Below are 13,578 nucleotides of genomic sequence, written 5' to 3' on the forward strand. Positions count from 1 at the left end.
ATAATCTACAAAATCTAAGATGGTTTGTTTTTATGTTTTTGTCAAAATCACTCTTTTTACAGAGTAATCATTTTTAGCTTTCAACTCCACTTGCTTCGTCGGTGGCTGTCCCCACACGCTGTATCTCCCTTACTTCTTCCTTTTTTCACTCTCTGACTTCCACTCTCTCTCCTGTTAAACGCCATAGTTACTCACCTTCACTTTCTCTCTCCTCAATCACCTAAAAAACCCATCATATTTCACACCATTAAAGGTAATTATGCTAACCCATTTAATTTCATCATTAATACCCTGTTAATCTTTCTGGGTATTTCATCATTCACCCCAAAAAGATAAAAAGATACAATCTTTCCCCTGATTTGATGCACGGTTACAGTCGACTTGGGCCGAATTTCAACCCATCATCACCGTCGTCTTCTCCGCCGTCGTCCCCCCGATTCCGGCCGTCCCGAATGAAGCCCAATGGGCTGATCTCCGGCCCAGGAATCGGAAGGGGAGGAGTTGGGGGGTCGATGAAGCTTGGGAATTTCGTCGAACGGTTGGTGTGCATTGTGATTGCAGCAGTTTTTAGAAGAAAAGGGGTGTTGTTGTTTGCTCCTGTATTGTATATTACTGGGATGTTGCTGTATATGGGTTCTTTGAGTTTGGAGAATAAAGTTGGGGGAGGAGAAAGAATTGGGGGTTTGAAGATTAAAAAGGGAAATTCTGATTATAGTGGTGGGTTTGTTCTTGATGAACCGAGATTGCCTGGTTCTTTGTATAGAAGTCCTGAGGTTTTTGAGAGACTCTGGCCTTTTCTGGAATCTGATCAAGGCAATCACTCCTCTAATGCTGTATGTTCTTCATACTTTACCTTTAATTTTGCATTTTTAATTATTGTTTTTAATGAATTTTTGGGTTATAAATGTGCATTTAATTTTTTGGTTTGTTTAGTTTATGTAATGAGTAGTTAGCTATTAGTTTGGTTGGTAGAAATTACTATGCAACGATATGTGTAGTGTTTGGTGTAGCTTGAAACTGAAAAGGTGACAATTATTGACTACTTTAGTTTGTTGATAGTATATTAGTTGGAGCAAGTTTTAGGTGAGAGTGGATCATACTGATTTAATTACACCCATGAAAGTTGTGAAGTTATACTATTATCTCACATTGGAAAAATGTAAGGCGGTCTCGTATTAGTCATGGAGTGGCTATGAAACTTGGACCTAGCTTCATCAGCAAAGTATTTGTGGGATGTGGACATCAGTTGGTTAAGTTTGTTGCTATCTCAGTATCTATTGGCCTCCATATTTGTGTTTCTCGTGAACCCGAGAAAGAATTAAAGGGGCAAGGATGAGAGGTTAGTTGTAACACTTGGGTAATATATTGGATTTTTAGTTAGCTTATAGTACTCTATTAGAGTATTAGTGCAAAGTACTTGGTAAAGTATTTTCTCTAGGTAGATAATGAAGAGGTATAATTTGGGTAATTGGAATAATAGATTGCTGTGCATTATTTCCTTTCTTCCTCCACTTGTAAGTAGGTCATCTTCAAACTAATTGATAGAAGTGTGCAGAAAGGAAGGAGGGAGGGGTATTTGATGAATGGTTGGAAATGGTATCGGTAGTCTCTTGGTTGCTAACGTGGAAATGGTATCGGTAGTCTCTTGGTTGCTAACGTCTTCTCCAAATGTTCTTCATTTACAAAGTCCTGTGTATTTCTTAAAATAGCTTTTTGGATCCGTGTAATGGTCTATATTCCAGTAGACCAATAGTTGAACTCTTTGATTTGTACCTTAAACTCATGAGATTATTATATGGCGTCACGCATGGGATCAGCTGAGTGTCGTGGGAGGAAGGGGAGGTTTGGGCAAACAAAATCTTTATGCTAGGGGATCTTTTCTTCTTTGATACTCTTAGGAAGAAGAAAGAATTCTCGTCAAGCCTCGAGGGATGGAATGCACTATATACATGCTGCTACTATGCCTCTGTACTATGAGAAACATCTATACTAGCTCAAACATATTACGAAGAGCTTAACTAGTATACAAGTATCAAGTCCTGTTGCTCCAATGATTTACCTTTAAATAGGGGAGCAAAGCTTCAATTCACCAAGCAAAGTACTGCTTACTAAAATAGGATGATGATTAAAGTTTTCATTTTCTCATCCAGCATTAGTTTAGGTTAGGAAGCTTATCTAGAGAATATTTTTCATCGAGTTTATTAATGGTTTATTGGGGTAAATTGAACAACCAAATTTTAAGAACTATAACTATCCAAGTTGATGGGTTTTTTTTTAAAAAAAAAAAAAAAAACTCTTATAAAATCAAAACAATAATGCTCTGACAATGCTTTAACTTGTTGACAAAATCAGTATCATAAGGGGCATGTATTGACTGCTGACTTCTTTAACATGTTAATCTGGGAGGCTCGTGTAGGAAATGCAGTGGATTGCATGACAGATCGTCTCCTCACAGACTGGAGAGAGCGATGATATTTGATTCATGAGATTGTTTTGAAGGCTGACCTTTAGTTTTAGCATATGTAAGTTTTAACTAATACGGAATATAATTTATGGCTATAGAAGTCTCAGTTGTTCATAACAACTTTGCTATAATTAATGCATATACTTAATGTTTATGTTCTATTTACCCGGTTTTCAATTTTGATCTATCGATTTAGAATTCTAGGTACATTTTTTGTTTCGCCATTCAGTATATTCAATTTCTCCATGCCCTTGATTCTTTCTCTGATGTGTATCTTATATTTGAGCTTCTATGTCAAAATAATGCAGTTGACGACAGTGTGGCCTTCAAGATATCAGCAAGGCTGGAAACCCTGCACAAATAACAGTGCTGTTGAAACAGGTTTGACTTTCACTGTCCTTATGAAGCTTAAATTAATGATTTTCCTCATTATTTCTACACACACAGTAGTATGTACCTCCAACTTAAACCAAATAATATGTGTATGATGCAGCATTTGCTAATTCCATTGCCTAATCTTATGTCTAATGAGTTGAGGCAACATCAGATATCCCAATTTTTATTTAGGCTTTGTTCTCCTTAGCTTATTTTTACTGAACTTAACTTTTCGCTTGATTTGCCTTCCCCCCACCCCCACCCCCCCAAAAGTCGACTTATTTTTGTTGAACCAACTCATTTGTGCTGAAACTTATCTAAATAAGTTGTAGCGAGCAGAGCCTAAGTATTCTCCCCTTTATCTTTTGCTTTTGAGTCCCTGACCTTTTGCCTCACCCTTGCCACCTCATTTACTGTTTTTGTTTCAGAATTGCCAAAGTCTAATGGATACTTTATAATTGAAGCAAATGGTGGGCTTAATCAGCAACGTCTTTCGGTATGTTTGCTTCTCACTTTGTAATTTTTTATTAATTATTATGTATGGCTTCTCCACATAGAATATAATTTTTTTTTTTATTACAGAATTGAAGCTGAATGAAGATCTGTAACCTTTTTTTATGAAGTAAAATGCCGGTATATAAACAATGATAGGATACATTTGATAGGCTAGTACAATGTTAAACACTAACAGCCTTAAAACAGAATTTTTTAGATGACGTGGTGTTTTAGCTGGAAAACAATTCTCCCAGGTCAAGTTTTACTTGAAAATTATCTCACTTGCTAGCAAAGTTTCTCTAATTACACTATTACAAACTGTTTGTTTTCAAATAGAAAATGAAGACAAATTATTAGGTAAGCTTGCTTTGGTGAAGAGAATTTCAGAATGCCAAATACATATGAGAAGTCTAATGGTAGCAAAACAGGTAAGAAACACAAAAAATTGCACATAGGTTGATAGAGAGTAAAGAAATATAAGGGAAGCTTAAGCAAAAAGATGAAGGGAAACACACACAAAGGCTGACATGTGGAGCACCAAACTCTGAACCGACTAGAATGTGAAAATGCTATTTGAAGGAATCCTTTATCTCATGTATGACAAAATCTTGTCAAGAGTCATATACTGATTCAAAATCAGCTGTATTCCTGCATGTAGAGTGAAAACTATTGAGAGCTCAGCACGATAGTAAGACAAAATGGAAGGGTCAAAGTAAAATAGCCCTTGGCAAAAGCCAAGAATTTATTTTTGTGAGACTTCTTCCGGTGGCAAAGCTCTTTAGCATTGTGTTTTGATTTTCAAGTGACTTCCTAAGGTTACCTACTCCCGTTGCCATTTTAAAGTAAACGAAAGTTGACCAAGGTCACCCTAAGAATTGCGGCTATAGCTCATGTGCATGAGTCCTTCAGTTGATGGAAGACCTTCCTAAAGAAATAGTACCTCAAATCATCTAATATATGCCCATGAATTGCTCCTAAAAAAGCAATGCCGAGGATTATGTGTAGGAGACTTTTAGACACCTGTGAAAAATCTGTAGGAATACGAGGAAAATCTGTGGTTCTTGAGCAACCTCCAAGAGTTATTCAATCAGCCCCTTGGAAGTAGATGGTGTTAGGAGATAAAAAGATAACATACCCTTGTGCACTTTATGGAATTGACGGAAATATTGTCAAAGGGGGATAAAAAGCGACATTAACTCCATAGGCAATGCCTATTGGTTAACCTTGTTTTCAATGTTTTAATTCATGAATGTGCTGTGAAAGGAGAGAAAGAAGTACCTCTTAGCTCTTCATAGAATCTCCTCCTTTGTGAAGTATACCGAAAGGCCTATGCCGTTTGATAATGTTCCACATAAGTTATGTCTGTCACGGTATTGGTTTAACTCATATCTAATTCATGCATGTTATTGATTCGGTTGCATCTGTGATATATGAGTGAACAAATGTATGATTCCTAGATGTTTCGGTTTAATGCTTCTTGGTAGATAATATGTTGTAAATATGTTTTCTTCTCAATTTCCTTTTCTTCTTAATGCGTCATTTTCTGTGATTGAAATCTGAATCTTCTCATAAAGTTTTAGTTGCTATTTCTTATATTCTCTGTAATTTCAAATTTCAGATTTGTAATGCAGTAGCAGTGGCAGGGCTGTTGAATGCAACTCTTGTTATTCCAATATTTCATTTAAATAGTGTTTGGCGAGATTCCAGGTACCATTTCGAAGTGCTTTACTATTAAGTTATGGAAAAATGGAAAATGTACTGCCATTTGGAGGTGCATGCCTTTTTTCACATCTGATGGTTTGTTATCTGGGAATGTCTTTATGCGGCATCAACTACTAGTGCTCAAGCCCTAGGATAGCTTTTGGTGTATAAAAGTGCAACTAGCTAATACAAGAATTTCGTGGAATTTAAGGATGACTGTAGTTGTATCGATGGCAGTATGGCAGTATGGAAAGATTGAGCACCCAATGATCTTGTATTGAGATACTGATCATATTTGTTTCGTTACGATAATTAAGCTGAAGTAGTAAACCAATAATGTTTGTTCTCCCTCCTTCCCAGATAATTCTCACAAAAACATTTCCATGCTGTTCAAGTTATAACTATGAAAGTTCACATTGAGATGAATCTAACAAGATTCCATTTAATTCCATTTAACTATATTTTTTTCCTTATAAATTGATGAGACTTGAGCATTTATTATAGATAGAGGTTGTGTTTTTTTATGTTAGCGACCCCATCAAGGCTATGGGTTAGCATCAAAAGTTTGATCATTAGCTGTTTTATATATATTTTTTGTGGTCACCATTTTACTTGGAATGATTTAAGGCTTTCGTCATCTTTGTTGCTCATGTATTTGTTTCCTCATCTCAGCAAATTTGGTGAAATATTCGATGAAGATTTCTTCATATATGCTCTCAGAAATAAGGTGAACGTAGTAAGGCAGCTCCCAGAAGATATTCTCCAGCGGTATAACCATAATATTAGCAGCATTGTGAACCTGAGGTTAAAGGCTTGGTCAAGTCCAACATATTACCTGCAAAAAGTGCTACCAAAACTATTATCATTGGGGTATGAATTTACTCTAGTGCACTGGTCTCTTCTTCTGTCCTCCTCTGAACATGCTGCTACAATATTACAGAATATGTAACTTTATCCTATATGTGTTCTTCTCTGCAGGGCAGTACGTGTAGCACCATTTTCAAATAGGTTGGCTAACACAGTACCTCCAGAGGTGCAAGGGCTACAATGCTTGGCAAATTTTGAAGCCCTGCGGTTTTCTCAGCCTATACGGTCACTGGCAGAGGTCATGGTTCAAAGAATGATTCAGAGAAGCTCAAAGAGTGGGGGGAAGTATGTTTCAGTGCATCTGCGCTTTGAAAAGGTAGGCAAGAAGATCAGACATTAAAAATGTCTCTGATACTTGAAGTCAGGAAAAGTAGATGCCTTCTGATATATCGAGCTCCTTCCATATATGTATCTAAAAGTTATCTTCTTCCAGGATATGGTTGCATTTTCCTGCTGTATATATGATGGAGGAAAAGAAGAAAAGCAGGAAATGGATATTGCTAGAGAAAAAGGCTGGAGAGGAAAATTTCATAGAAGGGGTCGAGTCATAAGGCCTGGTGCAATCAGAAGGGATGGAAAATGCCCACTAACTCCAATAGAGGTATGACACAGTTCGATGACAAACACCTGTCTGTTGATTCCACACATTTCCCCTTTCTGCCCTAACTATAAACCAACAATGTGAAAAGGATATATTTTTTTCTTTCTTTTTCTTGTTAATTTCTCTCCCTAATTTTTGAATTATGATTTGTAATTTAGTCTATGTTTCCTTATATAAAAGTGATTACTCTCTTCTTGCTCAGGTAGGAATGATGCTTAGAGGTATGGGTTTTGACAATACTACTGTAGTGTATGTTGCTGCTGGGATGATTTATAAAGAGGATAAGTTCATGGCACCTCTTAGAAAGCTTTTCCCACTTTTGGAGACAAAAGATACGTTAGCAACCTCTGAGGAACTTGCCCCATTTCAGGTACTAATATGGTACTACTGTATGAAATCTGTCTGCTAGGATAGCCATGTTGAAAGCATGACAACTTTTTATTGCAGGGCCACTTGTCCAGGTTGGCTGCCCTTGATTATACGGTTTGTCTTCACAGCGAGGTGTTCATCACTACCCAAGGAGGAAATTTTCCCCACTTTTTGATGGGTCATCGGCGTTATATCTATGGAGGGCATTCGAAGACAATCATACCTGACAAAAGGAAATTAGTTCTATTGTTTGACAACCCTGATGTTAGGTAATCGGAAACTCATTGTTATCGTTTATAATCCTATACAGTCGTGACAGACTTACAATCGGATCATAGGTGGAGTTTCTATATAAGTAAAAAGCTTTTACTGTTATTCAGAAGCTAAAAAGGCAAATATTTTCTAAACCTGAAGTTATAGTTAGATGATAAAAGAAAGGAAGACACTGACTTTGGAACTGAGTTAATGGACTCAGGATCAGAATTCTCTCTTATTGGCATTTAAACTAATCCGTAATGTTCTTCTTGGCATTTAAAGTAATCCACAATGTTCAAAAAACAGGATTGATGAACTGAACTTTCTTACAGTTATCACATGATGCATCATTTTTTAATTGGCTTGCTTACATGCTACTTAATATGTTAATGCAGATGGGAAACTTTTCAGTACCAGATGCAAGATATGCTCAACCGTAGTGATTCGAAGGGGTGTGAGATGAAAAAACCTTCGGCATCACTCTACACATTCCCCATGCCAGATTGTATGTGTCAGGAGGCTGATACAAATGCAATGCACGGAAATGGTACGCTTAGTTTATCTTGAAATTTTTTGACCCACACGAATTCTTACAAGTTACAACTCTACCAAGAATTCAAATTGATCGCCATACTTTTTTGTATATGGTTCGATACATAGTTAATATTTTTAGCAGAGTAATTTCATTCAATTTACTAAACTAAGTTACCTAATTGCTTTAGTTCAGATGAGAAATTAGCTACTGATTCTTTGATATATAGGTGCCAGAATTCGAATTATTCCTTGTAAAATTCGAGCTGCTACAATGTAAATTAATTAATTTATTAATTAATTCAAATTTATGTTTGTTTGAAAAGTTATCTACTTTTAATCTACCATGATTCTCCATTGTAAAAATAAGTCAAATGTTCGTAGAAGATTGTCTCCTTTCCATGAACTTTTTGGATTTTGGTGAGATGGAATCTCAGAAAAAGCCATGACTCTGACATTATTCGGTGCTTAACAGAATTATATCATTATAGCCCAATAACTGTCATTGAAAATATACTTCTACTAATAATACACCTAATGACCCCATTTTTATTTATTTTTTTAATATTAATAAGTGGGGTTAACAACAGTACTATTTGTTTTTACCCCTTCATTATTCCTGGCTTTACTATGCTTTAAATATGTGAGTTATTATCTTATTATAGGGGATAACAAGGTAGGTCCAAGAAAAATACCATACCTACAAAATAAGTATTCTTTTCATTTCAAAATTATTGATACAATTTGAATGGACACTTGTAGTATACTGTACAAGTTTAGCCATTTATATTTGTAATTAATTATTTAAAAAATTATAAAATGTTGATTTTATGAAAATATACGTTGATATTAAAACTGTTCACATTTTTACACTTGTTTTTATATACATTGATTAAAGAAATCTATTCTGGTAATGCAAATAGCCAAATATGTCAGTTAATTTAAAATAGGATGAAATATCATAGTTTTAAAATATTATACAGTTGAAATCATTGATTAGATTATACGGAGTATAATCCAAAGTAGTTCAATGTTCTACCAATCAAATTTTTTTATTCCCTTCAATATAAGAAGCTGTTACTCGAAAATTAAATTTAACATAACAGTTATAAACTAGGTACCTATCGCGTATTTAAAGATAAAATTGATTGATAATAGAGAGTTGATCTAGCTATTTGGAATTCCTGAAAAAAAGGATGACTATCACTTGGCTAAAGAGAGGTGGGTTACCAACCCAGTGGATGTCATCTAAAAAAAATGTGTAAACTATGTTCAATCTCCCTGTTTTTGGGTTGTTTTTTTGACTTTCTCCAAATAACGTTGATTAACTACTAATATTTGGGTTGTTTTTTTGACTTTTACTAATATTTATGTCCGTTATCCTATGTCTTTTATAATCTCTATTTGACTTAACTTTCTAGTGAGTAACCATTTTCCGGAAATATTAATAATTTTTAACCCAATATTTTGTTCTTATTTTTTTTTTTTTAATGTGGAGAATAGACTCTTGATCTAACCTTTTTTTTGTCCTTTATTGTATATTAAAGAATTTGTTGGTACTTTTTCCATTTTATATCGGCACTGTTTAAGGTTGGTAAAATTTGGTGTAAGATTGCCTTTAATACTACGTACTTCCCTTTATTTAGGTATAGTTGTGTTTATTGTTAAAGTTGGTTCTTTCTATTTTAGGGACATCTTAATAACTTTTTTGTGACATAAAAAAAAACTTCTAGATTTTTTTTTGCAACCAATGTATTTTTTGTTTTTTTTTTAAAGTATTTTTTATAAATACGAATGTAAAAATTTAACTTCATGTTGTATAGACTATGTATAACATGGAGTTTGAATAAATTACATTTTTTTAGTATTCATGAAACGATTAGTTGTACTTGTGTTTAGTGTTTTATCAGTTTTATTATGTTGAATAATAAGAAGTGTAAAAGATACAATGATACGAAGTAGGAGGATTTTTCCGTGTGGTCGGGGTTACTCGAGTTACTCGGTCAGGGGTTACTTGAGTTACTCCTGACCGATTAACCCCTCGAGTAACCTCTGATTAAGTAACCCCTGACCAAGTAATCTCTCAAGTAACCCCTGGTCGAGTAACCCCACAAGTAACCCCTGGTCGAGTAACCCCACAAGTAACCTATGACCGAGTAGCCCTTGACCAAACTCCTCAAGTAAACCCCTGGCCGAATAACCCCTGATCGAACCCCTCAAGTAATTTATGACCGAGTAACCCCGACCACACAGTATGGCCAGCCAAATATAAATATTTGTGTATAAAGTAATGTTTAACAAATTGATAATTTTTAAAAAGATAAGTTAATGTTAAATTTTGACTCCATACGAATTGGTGCTCTATGATATAAAGTATGAACTAACTTATCTTCGTTAGGATTCATAAAACGGCGGGTGTATATGTATTGTTGTATACCACTTGATTGAAGAAAGAATTCTTCGTTTCTTGTGCAACTATGCTAAAAAAAAATTTAATCGCCATCAATTAGCAATCGGTTACTTTGTGGAATTTTTGCATTGTCTTTTTGACTTTGGAAGCATCTCCAAACATCATTGATCAAATTGATGATATAACACTATTATACTCAATTGAGAAGTTGTGTTGGTATAGTCTTGCTACCATTTAAGACCTTGTTTCACATGTACATGGTTTGCGTTTTATAGTTTTCGTTATACAAAGATCGATGAGTTAAACTATCTACTTCCTTTTCTTTTAAAAAGAGGTTCATCTTTATCTAGTTGCATGCTTCAATCCAACTTTTCAGGTCAAAATTTTTTTATTTTGACATGTATTTAATATAAGGAAAAAATTATAAGCAGCCCTTACGACTGCATATAAGAAATTAAAAATGAAAAGAATAGACATTAAATTAACATTTATTACACCAATTTACTCGTGAATTGTCGATAAATTTCCAAAATAATACTAAAAAAAGGAAGTATATTAAATGCTTATAAGGGTTGCATATAGCATTACCCTTAATATAATATTTAACACTATAAAAAGAACAAATATTTTATTTTAAAATATATCTTTGTAATCCTCATATTTGAGATATTACATAGCCAAGGATACATCCATAGTTTAATGCGTGTTTTGCAAATTAGGAAAATTCAAAAAGTATGCAATTTGAAATGTTATAAAATAATTCACACAATCATATTTCATAAAGTCTATTTAATTCTAAATTAGAATAAAAGTAGCTCGATATATTATTACAAGGTTATGAATTAAAATATTATATTACAGCAAATCCATATCAATTCTTAGCCTCTTAGGGCATTACGAACATATGGGGTATAAATTCGCTAGAAGGAAGATTAGTTTTAAAATTCTATGTGGCATGGTAAGCTAATTTATTAGTTGTCATTAAAGTTGTTATTAGATCAATTGAATCATGCAATTCACCTACAAAATTAAATAAATGATGCAAGTATTTATCAATTATCATAATGTAGGAAAAGTATAATATAATTTCCATAAGAGGGTTATAATATACTTCATATATTTAAGCAATATGATAATGTTATGATTAGAGTAATAGAGATGGAAGGAAGAAGCAAAAGAAGATAGGATGACCAAACACATAAATACCACGTGCCCCCTAACTTGTGGGACAACCTTCATGCCACATGCACTCACTGCATCTTTATATCTTACATGTGACTCTCTCTCCTTTTTCTCTCTCTTACCTTACCTTAACATACATTATACATTATTCTCTATTTAATTAACCAACTAACTACAATTAACAACAATAATTTAACTACAACAATAGTACTTCATTAAATTGGTGCCCCACTTGTCCATATCCAACGTAAAACTAGACCTACCTACTAAATCCCCCCCCCCCTTTTTTTTACTTTCCTTATTTATATTTTTTACTGTTTTACTTTTACTTCTTGTTGTTTTATTAACCATTAAATATATTTTATTTTCCAAAAAATAAAAGATAATTTTATTACCAAAAAGTGGTCAAATACCTAAAGATCGAGTCTATAGGGTAACCCTCCAATCATCTCCCATTTGTTACTCCCTCTCTCTTTCCTCACTATATAAATCCCTCTCTTTTTCTTTCCCTTTCTTCTCCCCACCAATTTATATTAGAAACTAAAAATACAAACAAACACCGTACAAACCGATAACAAACATAAAATATGGGACGCTCCCCTTGTTGTGAGAAAGCTCACACTAACAAAGGTGCTTGGACCAAAGAAGAAGATCAACGTCTCATCCATTATATCCGTCTCCACGGCGAAGGCTGTTGGCGCTCTCTCCCCAAAGCCGCCGGTACGTCTACATCCCTTTCTATCCATCATTGACAACAGAAAACTGAAAACTATTTTGGGATTTTTTTTTTTTTAAATGGTAACAAACAGCCCTGAATTGAATTATTTTTATTATTTCAGGTTTGCTTAGATGCGGTAAAAGTTGCAGGTTACGGTGGATAAATTACCTTCGACCCGACCTAAAACGTGGCAATTTTACTGAAGAAGAAGATGAACTCATCATTAAACTTCATAGTTTGCTTGGCAATAAGTAATAATTCCACTACCATAATTTAATCAAATTCAACTCCAAAATTAAGATTATCAATAATTTTTTGTTTGGATAAATAACTAACAATATTTAATTTAATTATTATGTGACAGGTGGTCCCTAATTGCTGGCAGATTACCAGGACGAACAGATAACGAGATTAAAAATTACTGGAATACCCATATTAAGCGTAAGCTTATTAGCCGGGGCCTTGACCCGATTACCCACCGTCCATTAAACTCCAACGCCGCCGTTGACAGTGGCGCTGCCGCCGCAACAACCACCGTGCCTGTGAAAAACTCGCCGGAAATTCTGGGTTTTAACGCGACGAAAAACCCGCCAATAATCACGCAATTCGGAAGGATTTCTAACACGATTGACTTCGAGAAAGGTTACCCTTGCCCAGATTTTGCCGTGATTGATTCCAATTTGGTGAAGAAGAGTGATTCTTGCAACAGTGGTACCACCACGGATGACGGGGCAACGGGTCGGGTTTCGGGTTCGGGTCAGGCCCGATTGGGTCAGGATGGAATTGATCTGGAGTTGACGATCGGGCTTACACAGTTTCAGGGTGAGGCCCGTTATTCTACCGCGAGTAGCGCGGAGTCGAATGCGGCGGGTCCAGGCCCGAGCCCAAGCCCGATTCCGGGCCCGTTTGAGTTCTTTTATAAAGGGCAAAATGGGGAAACAAAATGTTCGTGTTGTGAATTAGGGTTTCAAATCAATGGTATAGTTAAAAATAATGGAGGAGGTTGTAGTAATTGTGAGACAAAAAGTGGGTATTTTTATTCTAGGTACATTGGGCCGTTGGGTTCATAGAAATTGAATTGAATTAATAGGGTACCCCTTTTTCTTTTTAATTTTTAGGTTTTGGTATAAATGCTTTCACTAACTCCCCCTACCAAATTGTATTAAATTGAGGGGTCCCAAATCTTTTGATTTTTATCTTTTGTCTTATCACAATGGGAATTCAAGAAAATCTTTTATTCTCTCACATCTTTGTGTTTTTCTTAAAATTTGTTTTCATCTTATCCACACATATAAATTGTTGTTGATGTAGGGATTTGCATGTCAAATCGATATTTTCGATCTATATTGTGATTGAACTATTGTTCTTAATGTTTGATTGAGTCTATGTCACTGTGTAAGCATTAAGAGCAATAACGCTCATGTTTTTTCATATGTCAATAATGTTCTTTCGAAAACAATGCTCATAAGTCACAACATTGTATCTTTTGTGTGACATGGAATTGATCCATAGACATTTCAACTACTATCGAATCGAGAACATGTATTGTTACTGTTAATTGAGATTCGATTGCATGTTTGGCCGTTGTAAGATCGCCAATGTTTGGCCGT

The 13,578-nt window shown here is 34.8% G+C and overlaps 2 protein-coding genes across 2 annotated transcripts; both read left to right on the top strand.

Annotated features, from left to right (window-relative positions):
* Positions 1–9: 9 nt before the first annotated feature.
* LOC110731690 (uncharacterized protein At1g04910-like) lies at positions 10–7,950 on the top strand. Its single transcript, XM_021911569.1, has 10 exons — positions 10–833; positions 2,773–2,845; positions 3,268–3,335; positions 4,953–5,041; positions 5,708–5,905; positions 6,014–6,218; positions 6,336–6,503; positions 6,706–6,873; positions 6,951–7,141; positions 7,523–7,950. The coding sequence occupies exons 1-10, from the start codon at positions 363–365 to the stop codon at positions 7,692–7,694; spliced, it is 1,803 nt and encodes a 600-aa protein (XP_021767261.1). The 5' UTR covers positions 10–362; the 3' UTR covers positions 7,695–7,950.
* A 3,656-nt stretch (positions 7,951–11,606) lies between these two features.
* LOC110731692 (transcription repressor MYB6-like) lies at positions 11,607–13,213 on the top strand. Its single transcript, XM_021911570.1, has 3 exons — positions 11,607–11,970; positions 12,090–12,219; positions 12,333–13,213. The coding sequence occupies exons 1-3, from the start codon at positions 11,838–11,840 to the stop codon at positions 13,036–13,038; spliced, it is 969 nt and encodes a 322-aa protein (XP_021767262.1). The 5' UTR covers positions 11,607–11,837; the 3' UTR covers positions 13,039–13,213.
* Positions 13,214–13,578: the final 365 nt, after the last annotated feature.

Source organism: Chenopodium quinoa, unplaced genomic scaffold (genome assembly GCF_001683475.1).
Source record: "Chenopodium quinoa cultivar QQ74 unplaced genomic scaffold, ASM168347v1, whole genome shotgun sequence".
Taxonomy (NCBI): domain Eukaryota; kingdom Viridiplantae; phylum Streptophyta; class Magnoliopsida; order Caryophyllales; family Amaranthaceae; genus Chenopodium; species Chenopodium quinoa.

Excerpts from the sequence above, each read along its gene's own strand:
- LOC110731692 (XM_021911570.1), top strand. The coding sequence starts at position 11,838 with ATGGGACGCTCCCCTTGTTGTGAGAAAGCTCACACTAACAAAGGTGCT. Across the intron at positions 11,971-12,089 it reads CTCTCTCCCCAAAGCCGCCG|GTTTGCTTAGATGCGGTAAA; the intron begins GTACGTCTACAT and ends TTATTATTTCAG. Across the intron at positions 12,220-12,332 it reads CATAGTTTGCTTGGCAATAA|GTGGTCCCTAATTGCTGGCA; the intron begins GTAATAATTCCA and ends ATTATGTGACAG.
- LOC110731690 (XM_021911569.1), top strand. The coding sequence starts at position 363 with ATGCACGGTTACAGTCGACTTGGGCCGAATTTCAACCCATCATCACCG. Across the intron at positions 2,846-3,267 it reads TAACAGTGCTGTTGAAACAG|AATTGCCAAAGTCTAATGGA; the intron begins GTTTGACTTTCA and ends TTTTTGTTTCAG. Across the intron at positions 6,219-6,335 it reads TGCATCTGCGCTTTGAAAAG|GATATGGTTGCATTTTCCTG; the intron begins GTAGGCAAGAAG and ends ATCTTCTTCCAG.